General features: G+C 35.8%; 2 protein-coding genes across 4 annotated transcripts in view; both read right to left on the reverse strand.

The window, feature by feature from the left end:
- Window positions 1–11,471, reverse strand: part of LOC110022147 (pentatricopeptide repeat-containing protein At1g03540) — a 31,137-nt gene that overhangs the window by 3,941 nt on the left and 15,725 nt on the right. The gene's annotated exons all lie outside the window — the stretch shown is intronic.
- LOC110022149 overlaps window positions 638–11,471 on the reverse strand; it is a 118,932-nt gene continuing 108,098 nt past the window's right edge. For both annotated transcript variants that reach the window (XM_020720964.1, XM_020720963.1), the window contains 3 exons: window positions 1,311–1,392; window positions 1,009–1,088; window positions 638–923 (listed from right to left, as the gene is read on the reverse strand). In XM_020720964.1, the coding sequence (XP_020576623.1) occupies window positions 866–923; window positions 1,009–1,088; window positions 1,311–1,392 (220 nt within the window). In that variant the 3' untranslated portion in view covers window positions 638–865. The remainder of the gene's footprint in view (window positions 924–1,008; window positions 1,089–1,310; window positions 1,393–11,471) is intronic.

The raw sequence follows: 11,471 nt of genomic DNA on the forward strand, positions 1-11,471 counted from the left end.
CATGGACTAACTTCTTTACTTGCATTCGCCCGTAACGTGTGAACCCTTGCTTATTTAACACTACATCCGGGCGCCGATGTAGCGACCCTTGCACATTTTTCACTGCATTCCGGCTATACAACGCGCCCACGCCCTAGCACTTACACAAAGATCAAAATGATTCATGTCATGATTTTTTCGACAAGTTTTACGCTGGTTGTCGACTACCTAACGCAACCCTCCACTTTTCTCATCCGGGCTTAGGACCGACAACGGCAGTGTTAATAATGGAATTAGTTGATATTATAAACAAATAAAAATAAAAATAAAAATTCCTTCTAGCTATCTGACTCTGAATTTCAAGTCTAAAATGACAAAACTCACCAATGTTGCAATCTTTGAAGGAATAATAGTGTTCTTTCTTTGAAGCTCAAACACAAATTAAAATGACTCCAAGCTTGAAATTCAGCTTTTTAACTCAGCAATCTTCTTCTCACTTGAATCTCTCAAAATCTTCTTCTTCATACTAGCATGCTTTATATATATAACACAATTCTTATGTATTTACATTTCTAACAACTAAATTTTAATTTTTACATTCACAACACAAAGCTTTCATATCAAATCAAAAATAAAACTCTTACTAACATTTAAAGATTGAAGCACTTTTTTCAAGAGCAACTAAAATGTTAAGTGTAGGTGTTAAATATGTAAATACATAAGAATTGTGTGATATGTATATCTTCCAAAAAAACTAAAAACAGCTTGCTGTAAATAGCTAGAAAAAGCAGGAGCTTCTGAGAACATGCAAACAAGATCAGCGTAGCTCAAGTGTGTGAATATTAATTGACAGATTCAAACTCCGTGGACAAAGAGATTATCATCCTCAAATGTAGATTCCCAATCCAATCTCCTTTGGATTAGTTTCCACCATCCAAGGGGGCCTGATGAAATTCAAGAGCAAAGATGAACATTATGAAGTTTTCCAGCACCTGAGAAATCGAAGAATGTTCGGTAGAAGAGCTTTACTTGTTCATCACAAAGTTGGAAGTTCCATCAGCAGCACGCTCCAGGAGTTTCTTTCTAGCCTCCACAGCGATTCCCTCGGGCTGCATGCATAATATCAAGGGATAACTACATACAGAGCACTCGAGGCATTATTATCTACAAAATTATCACCCAGCTGATTTTTTGAACTACCGAACCAATGAATTTATACGCGCAACAACCAATCCATTCATAATTTGATAAAAGGCGAAAAACATGCGTTAATATAGTGACTTTTGATATTTGGAGAGAATATGATAAATGGTCAAATGTGTAGGAGATACCTGTTCTGGGAACCAGACACCTGGCTGTGTAGCACCCTCCAGGAGTGCCATGGCAAATGCAGCGGTTGCATTCCCAACAGATCTGTTAAGAGAAATAATAGGATGATGCACATACTGCTGAGTATGAAAAGTTTGAGGTTTCAAATTAACATAATGACACAAACAATATTGAAAGGCGTTAGCATCTTTACATAAATATATAATTCTCTGTGGAAAAAATAAAGCTAGTGTAGAAAGGCCAATTATAAGAAAAGGTAGCATGACAGAGAATACACAAAAGAAAAAAAGATTGGGAAAAAAGTAGAGGTAGACACAACAAAGAATGACAGGAACCTAGTTGGGTTTAGAGGGATGAGAGTGTAGAATGGAAGTAGATCAGAGAAGATAATATTTGCTAAAGTAGGGCTCAAATTCAATCGATTAATGAAAATGATTGACTTACATGAAAGTGGAGATCGCATCTGTATTTGTATTACTCCATAGTCCATGATCATTTTAAATTTAGAGAATACAAAGAGAAGCCAAAAAATATTAAAATTTTCAAGAGAATCCTAGAAGCTGCTGCTTGGTTGCAAGTAGGATTTAAGAGACTCGCAAGTGAGACTTAATAAATCATGTAAATCCGGAGTTGGGAAGTCATGAGGCAGTTAAGCCTAAAAAATTATTTCGCATAAAAAAAAATAAAATTCGATTAAATTGAGGCGCGGTTTGGATTCAAGTCTATAAGCTCAAATAGAATTTTAAAGTCGTTATACAAGTACAATATTAAACAATATGCCCATCACCTACCCCCTTTAATTATCAATTAACAATGAACAAAAAACAAGCACGTCAAAGATTTGAAGTAAATGATCACATTAAACAACACATTTAACCCATTTCCTACAATCACCGTGACGCATTGCTAAATTATAGATTATCAATAAAATTATTGTCTTCATCATTTGCCGCATGCTCACCCAACTTGCTATCATTTTGCATTACAGCTTGAGACATTTTAAAATAAAAATCATGATTATGATAGCAATCAAATAAAATCATGTAACACAACACAAATAATGATAATATCAAGCTGCACACTCAATATACATTATTGCATATGAGTTAGCACATGAAACTATTCTTTCAAAATATCAACTATTTATTCAGCTATGTCACATAGCTATGCATGACAATGGTTGTTCAGTTCCAATGCCATTGACTACCTACGAAATGTGCCTCATGAAACTACAATAGTACTAATATCCTTGAAAGGATGCTATAACTTTAATAGTGTTAGTGTAGCCAAAGTTAACCAAATAATAACTTTCCTTTTGAGAAAAAACTGCTTCTTTCACCAAATCATAGCGCCCTTATATATGTTGTTGATACCTCCCATCCAGAAACGACGAAAACAGATTATAGATCAAATAAGACAACCACCATCACATTTTGAAAAATAAATCTTATTCTATTTTAGATTTATTTTGCAATTCTCAGCCAACAATTACGAGTACATGTGTACAATCAATTTTGCTCCAATTGAGTTGCCAAAGTAATGATGAAAATGCGAATTTGCTCTAAAAAAAAAGATGAAAATCTGCTTCAATCATGGCAAATTGATGACTTATCTGCCAGTAACAGGATTGCTTTTAGCACATTCTTAAAGTCCCAGCATACCATTTCCAATGAAATCTGGAAGGCTTCACACAATTGTCGATAACTTTGGTCATGTGCAATGCTTCTAAGAAATATCCTAAGCTCTTTGTCTATAGCTATGTTCTTTGTGTCGCTAAGTGGGGCGAGACCTATCCAAATACCTAATAGCTGCACAACTGCCTCAACTGGTAAGCCTGAAGCAGTTATATGCCTCAAATGGTAAGCCTGAAGCAGTTATAGGGGTGCAATGAATGACCAACCAATACATTTGTCACATACTAACGCCCAGTGTATCGTCTATCAAACTTGGGTCCGCAAATGAAATTGCTAATCTGAGGAACTACTAACCTCCATAACCACATGAATCGGCTTATTGATAGGCAATAGCATCCTTCAATTTTTTGTAATGCCAACTCACCTTGGCCTAGTTGTTGAGAGCTCTATTTTCAAACAAGAGGTTTTGGTTTCAGGGCCTTATATATGCAGTGTGCATGCATCTGTGTGTGTGTGTGTGTATGGGGGAAGATACCTTCAATTTTATGTAATTATAGTTTATTATACGTGCCTTCCAAATAATTAAGCATTTATGTATATCAAATACTATAAAGTTGTATGCAAACAAAGAAAATATCACTTCCAAAGATGTGATAAAATCATTCACTCTGAGATTACAAAGCAATAATGAAATAGCTACTATCATCCCTTGGCCATAAAGCCCTATCAACCAAACAGAACAAACATGGAAATGCGGACTGACAAAAACATGTTAATTCCAAGTGCAAAGCATTTTCCCATCACATCTCATCAATATGATTCCTTTATTGAACTGTGACTTGTAGAAAAAGTTTCACTTGAAATGTTCTCAATGTTACAAAGACTTTTCAGGCACTTGCTCATCTTCACTAGAGCATGTCAATCAAGTGAATGCTTCAAAATTTCAACATTCTCAATCAGCATAACTGTGTTAGAATATATCCTACCTATAAAATAGATTCCTCCGAACACCCACACACTCTGTAATTTTATTGATCATATTGCATATTTCATGCCTTAAAAATTTAAAGGTGTCTATTGAGTTGTCCACCAAGTTTAAGCTGTTTCTAAATTTGATTTTGTTGCATTAATTGCAAATCCTACAAGATGAATGGTTGACCATCATCACAAAGGGTATTCTCATAAGCAATATACTTTCTTTGGGGATGCGTAATAGTTGAGTAAGCAGTTTTATTTCTTTCCCGACATATATGTTAGATTTTTTTTAACTGTTCAATTGGCTCTTAATTTAATTTCATTAGTGAATTGTATCACTTTTTTATGTTAATTTGTTATGTTTGTTGACCACGCTTTCGATCGAGGTGTAGTTTTCCCCTCCTTAGTAGCCTAGGATCTAGCCGTAGGACCTTTCTATCGACTACTCTTAGAAAACTAGTGAAGGAGCCCTCTCCGTTAGCAATTCTGAACTTTTCTTCGCTCGACTTGACGTTCCATGTGGTAGTCTTGATCTCTATTGCTTAGCAGGTAAGACTACTCCGAAGGAACTCAGGTGCTGCTGGGTTCCTTTTGTACACCAACTTACACCCAATAGCCTTCTTTCCCTCAAGAAGATGAACTAGTTCTCAAGTGTGATTTTTCCGTAAAGACTCCATCTCCTCAACCATTGCACCCTTACATTTTTTTTTCTCCTAGCTAGTGATAGCTCCTTGAATATTGGTTGAATCATCGCTGCTGATGAGAAGTGCACAAGATAACAAGTCTTCATAGCCCAGTCTGCTAGAAGGCCTTATATTGGTGCGTCTCTGTCTGTCTCTGGCTAGATTATAATTCTGCAGATCATCTGGAATGGAATCACCAGGTGTTGGATTTGAACCTTCAACTCCCTCAGTTGTTTTTGGATGTTCTAAATCCATCTGCACTGCATTTGAACTTAAATTGTTCCCTAATACATTGTTTTGATTTTGCTGTAACATGGACTGTTCATCCAAAACTGCATCTTTGCTGATCACCATCTTGTTTGCAATCAGATCCCAAAACTTATATCCTTTCACACATTTCTTATAGCCCAGAAAGATGCACTTCTTTGATTTTGCATCAAGTTTTGATCTTTCATCTCCAGGTACATGCACATAAGCAGGAAAACTAAAAAAGCGTAAATGATCGAAATTAACTAGATTACCTGTCCATACATCTTCTGCGAACTTGCCACACAATAATGCCCGATGTGATCTATTAATGAGATAACATGTCATATTCACAGCCTCTGCCCAGAAACTCTTACGAAGCCCTGCATTCAGTCTCAAGAATCTTGCCCTTTCAGTTAAGGACCTGTTCATCTTTTATGCCACACCATTCTGCTGTGGTGTTTTGCGCACTAAAAAATGTCTCTGAATCCCATTCTCCTCAAAAAACTTCTAAAACTATGAATCTGTGTACTCTGTGTCATTATTGGACCTCAAATACTTGATATTTCTGCCAGTTTGGTTCTCCACCTCAGCTTTCCACAGCTTGAATTTAGAGAAGACTTCAGATTTATGCTTCAAAAAATACACCTAAACTTTTATGGAGAAGTCATCAATAAAGGTAACAAAATACTGAGATCCTCCCAATGACGATTCCCTGGTAGGGCCCCATACATCAGAATGCACATAATTAAGAATCCCTTCAGTTTTATGTTTTCCAGTCATAAAATTATATCTAGTCTGTTTTCCAAAAACACATAACTTACAAAGATCGAGCTTACAACTTTTAACACCATGCAACATATTTCTTCTATGCAATTCCGCCATCCCACGTTCACTGAGATGACCCAAACACATATATCATAGCTTTGTACTATCATCATCTGACTCCACAGAATGAACTCCACCTACAACTGTACTCCCTAATAGTTTGTAAATATTGTATGCAGTTAACTTTCCTTTCATCACCGTCAGTGCACCCTTAACAATTCCGATAGTTTCCTTATCCTCATCTGCCTTAGGAATAAAATCATTTATGTATAGAGTGTCCAAGGAAATCAAATTCTTCTTCAGATCTGGAATATGTCTGACATCACATAACGTTCTAACTGTGTCATCATACATCTTAATTCTGACTTCTCCAATACCAACAATAATTCTGACCTCTCCAATACCAATAATATTGCAACATCTATCATCACCTAGATAAACTGAGCCAGAATTAGTTGACCTGTATGAAGTAAACCACTCACTGTTATGTGTTATGTGATAAAAGCGCCCTGAATTAAAAATTCATGCATCAGTGAACTGAGTTGATGAAACTGAAAGCATATCGCCATCACTGCAATCTGAATTGTCATTCTGCACCACATTTACAGACTTCGATGATCGATGATCCATCATGATCCATCACCTTTCTCCCCAGTCTGCTTCTTGAGTTTTAGACAATCTCTCTTCATATGACCTACATCGTTGCAATTATAACAATGAATTGTCTTTTTGCTTTTGGACTTGGATCTGAAATTTTGCCTTCTAAAACCCTCCTTCTCTTTCTTCCTTCCACGATCCTGCTTAATAAACTGTCGCTATGAGAGCTTTCTCCTGCATTCTGCTTCCGCTGGTTGTGAGCCAACAATGCTGTAGTAATCTTATCAACTTTGATAGTTTCTTTCTCATATGTCAGAGTAGTCACCAGATGTAGTCGCTAGGTGTTCATAGGAAGAAGACAGTGAACACAACAAAATCATTGCTCTATCTTCATCCTCAATAGTCACATCAAGCCGTGATAAATCTGTGATTATTTGATTGAAACCATTAACATGTTGCGCTAGATCAGAACCTTCTTGCATCTTCAGCCCATACAACTTTTGCTTCGGTACAATTTATTCGTCAGAGATTTAGCATAAACTGAGTTTCCAATTTCTTTCATATCTCCCCTAGAGATTTTAGATTAATCACGTGATACATAACTTCATCTGTCAGACGTAAGCGTATAGTTGTTGCCGTTTGTTATTGTAATTCTTCCCAATCTTCATCCTCCATGACATCTGGTTTTGCTGCCCGCAAAGCTTTCAAGATTCTCTATTGAGCCAACAAATCTTTTACTCTTATTTGTCACAATCCAAAGTTAACAGTTCCATCGAACTTCACCACCTCGAATTTTGTACCAGAAATTATCATTTTAAATTGATCATGCAACAAAAAACTTTTGCAAATTCCTCTGCAAATCCTCGCTCAGAATCTTTTCATAAAGAAAAGAAGATCTGAAAAATTTCCTTAATTAAGTTGCCTTAATTAAACTTTTTTTTTTCAAAAAATCAACAATTTTTTTTTTGAAAAGAAAAGATTGAAATATTTTCTTATATAAGCTTCCTTAATTAAGTCCACATTAATTAAAATATTTCCTTTAATTAACTAAATTTTAAAATCATTCCTTTTTCCCATAAAGGAATAAAATCAGAACTTCCAATTTCCTTCTCCACAGCCTCCAACAAAGAAAATCTTAATTAAGTTTCCTTAATTAAATATTTTTTTTAAACCTTCCCTTTCTCTAGAGATTCCCTGCCTTTCTTCACGCAGCTCCAACAAGGGAAAGATTTCCTTTTCAAATTTTACCTCTACCTTCAGCAAAAGAAATAAAGATTCCTTCTATTTCCTCTCCGCCTCCTGCAAAGGAAATAATTTCTTCTCCAGGAGATATCCCGAAGGAATATTCTTCCAATCTTTTTCTGGTTTGTCCACCCAGCAGCCTCTGAAGCACGAACAGAGCCTCCGAATTACGCCAGCCGCTTCCGCCCAGTGCCTCTGCCTTCGAACAAAACCGTCCGAAACAACGTGCGGAACCAATCACAGAAGAAGTTCTGAAAAATTGCACCTTCCTGAAGAAACACTGCGCCGAATTCGAAGCCCCCGATCCGGAGCCTGTCGCCAAAATACTCCTCACGCTGTCGCGAATAGCGTCGCTAGTTGTCGAGATTCGCGAATCCCGCACCCTGCTCTTCCTCCGCCGAATCTTCTTCTTGCGCCGATCTCTTCTGCACTAGAACCTGGCTCTGATACAACTTGTTGAGAAATTATGACAAAGAAAAACAGTAAGCGACACAAATCCAGAAGATCACGAAGAGATTTAACGAGGTTCGGCAAGGACGCCTACGTCCTCGGGAGCAGAGCGGCAAATTCTTTTCAATATTCAGAAAAGAGATTACAGAAATCAAGGATACCTCATCGGATTACAAACATACCTATTTATAACCCGAGGAGTAAACCTTAAGTACAATATGTAATTACAACATTACTCATGTACCGTACAGCGGGGCTTCCCGATCTAAACAGATTTATATATATATATATATATATAAATCAATAATTAAAAGTTACAATAGCTTTGAATGGTGATTGATAAATATTTACAAAAGATGAAAATTTCCTTATAGAAATTTATATAATCCTCATTTGTGTAGAATCAATAAGAAGCAATAAGGAGAATAAATGAAAAATTATGTCATCCACAAAGAAATAATGAATTCTTTTCCCGTTAATACAAATGGAGTTCTTTAGCTTCTTTAAGAATGAAAATATTTAGCTCTCAGTTTTTTGGTATATGACTGCATTTTCTATCAACAAAACAAACTTATATCTTTATTATTATGCCTAATTTTTTTAAAGTATAATTTTTCATATATCTTTTGAAACTTATTAAATTATTTTATTTTATGATCATCCTTTATTTTTTGATTTTCTTAGGGTCTGTTTGGGGCAGATTATTTGGTATGGTGACGTTTTGAAAACACACTTGAAATGTTTGGGTAAACTGCGTTTTGACAGCTTATGTGTTTTGAAAACGCTGAAAGCAGCATTTTCATACCGCACCTATCTAGGTGTGGTGGTAGCTTGGTGGCAGCTTTCAGGCAGCGGTCTGAATTTTCTAAAAAAATAAAAGTTTTCAATAGTCACCGCACCTAACTTATCAGCAGATTATTTTTAATCAATTTATCTGACATGAGCTGCTCAATATTATTGCTTATAGTTAACAAATTTCTTTTTTTTTCGTCTGTATGTACGACTAACTTGAGCTGTTTTTTTGGGATGACGAATATTATAGCCTGTCAATGGTAATCAGTATATATAGCCAATGATTAGGATGGTTTTAAAATATGGGAAAGTAAAAGGGCGAAAATGCATGAGAGAGATAGCTCACGAGAAGAAAGCTGACAAAGGCTAACTTGTTAAATATTTTAATGAGAACATTAGATGAAGGTGTGCTAAAACAAAGTGATAACCTCACTCAACCCCCACCTTACTTTAATAAAAGACCCCCCCACCTTACTTTAATAAAAGGGCAATTACATTCTGATGCATGTTAGGAGATTAATCATGATTGATATATTAATGAGTCTTAGCATTGTATGAGAATCAAATACATATTTACATAATAAAAATAATATGTAGAGCCACTAGAAATTCTTACGTTGGAAATTCTGAATGGAAAGAAATCATGGGACCTAGCTCAACTAAAATGTTCCACTAAGGGTTAACGATTTCACGCACAAACTCTTGTCTAATGTGAGAAAGGGTGACACATTTTTTCGAGTTACAACGATCATGCTTATAAGAGCTCATTGCCACAGGGTAGAGAGCAGTTCTTGGAGCTTTAGTACACCATTTTTGAGGTGTCGTGGCATGACATTCGAGATGATGCACTTTTCCGTAAGATGCTTCGTGACTCTATGATGCTGGTTGTTATTTTACAAGGTGTTTCGTTTTTCCACAACACAAGTCTTTGCTCCGCACAAAAATTCGTTGTAACGAGTAGAGGGTGTTTGACGGTGGCTAGCAGGTGATTGTTGACGGTAGTCAGCGACTGCAGGAGCGGGAAGTGTTCGTCCGATCTTCGGTTCATAAAAAATGCAGAACTTCAACTCCTTATTCTCCAAGTTTCGTTCTTCTTCTGACTCAATGTTATATGTTACCTTTTTATGAAGAAGGTATGGCTTTATGACTGAGTATGAGAGATGTTTTCTTGCAAGTAAGGAAGGTATCTATACCACTCCATCAAACACTTAAGAGAGATTTCCTGATCAGGCGACGTTCTGCAAACATTTGAGCACTTTAATGTTGTCATAATTGAGTGATCTTGAGCTCGTTAGATTCTTCTTGTCGAGAAGCTCGATTTGACTATAAGCTTGTCAAATTTGGAATCTATTTCACCTATCTTAATGACTTGATTGGGCCTGATTTAACTTGGATTGAATAGATCTGTGTCATTTCATCCGTCTTGTCGAGCTGATCAGTTTGATTATAAGTGCTAAAATCAAAGTTCAATATGATTTTTAACATTAGAAAAATGAATTTCTAATATCTGGTAGCGAGATGGGTTGCTGACTATTGTTGCATATACACGTCAAATTTGTCATTTTTTTCAGTTGTGTGTATGGTCAATTTGAACTGTAATTATGGGCTGAAAAAATATTATATCCTATCGATGATAATTAGTATATAGCCTAAAAATTTTAGTCTAATTATTTTTAAAAACAACCCCAAACAAATATATATTTAAAAATGTCATTATTGCTTTCTTCGTTCACAAGATTAGCCTGTTTTTAAAATAGGGGAAATCAAAAGGACGAAAATGCAACTCAACCTTAAGAGTTTTGGCTTGGTTCGATTTTAATTTTCATTTAATTGAACAAATCAAAAAAATAAAAAAAATATTAAAATTAAATGATGATTATTAAATTAAATTGTTATTATACACATAATATCTGTATTTTCTTATGTTTGTGTATAGCCAAATTATAATCATAACCGAACCATTTAAAAATGAATTAAACTTGGCATCAGTCAGTTCAGTTTTATTGAAATTTTGATTGATTTGATTTTTCGGCTTTATGATTTTGGTTGCAATCGGTTTGGCCGATTCTAAAATCAAGACATACAAAACGACTGAATGCTCACCCCCTAAATTGAGCTGAAATTCGAATGAGTGCGTGTTAGCTAACTAGTTATTTATTTTTATGTGAACATTAGATGAATGTGTGCTAAAACAAACTGAGAATCACACACAATCCCCACCTTACCTTAAAAATAGGGTTTTATATACATACCACCCTACTCCTATTTATTTACATATATAACCCCTAAAATTAAATCGAAAGAGAAAATCTCTTTTGATGCCAAATCATCTGTCTCGAGCACTGCCTTTCCACTCAGTTTGCCTTGGAAGGCCCCTTCTGGGTGCAAAAATTCCAATTACTCTGTTTTTGGACCTAAAATTAGCTAAACCACGATACATCTGCGCCCTGAATGGATGATGGAATTCCCAGTGCTCTGCGCATTGGGTGGCTGGGCCCCGGTACTATTTTGAGGCGCCACTTTATGGGTGCATGAGAGCCCAATCCTCTAAACTGGGGCATTGGGGCACCCCTTGGCATTGTTGCACTCCCATTGGGGCATTGATGCCATGCAATTAGACTCCATATACTAACCATACACCTAAACTTCAATTTTTACATATAAATATCATCTTACCTATACATGATAATGTGTACTTCATATTTAAAAAATTAAA

This window comes from Phalaenopsis equestris, unplaced genomic scaffold, assembly GCF_001263595.1.
Source record: "Phalaenopsis equestris unplaced genomic scaffold, ASM126359v1 Scaffold000174, whole genome shotgun sequence".
NCBI classification, from domain to species: Eukaryota; Viridiplantae; Streptophyta; class Magnoliopsida; order Asparagales; family Orchidaceae; genus Phalaenopsis; species Phalaenopsis equestris.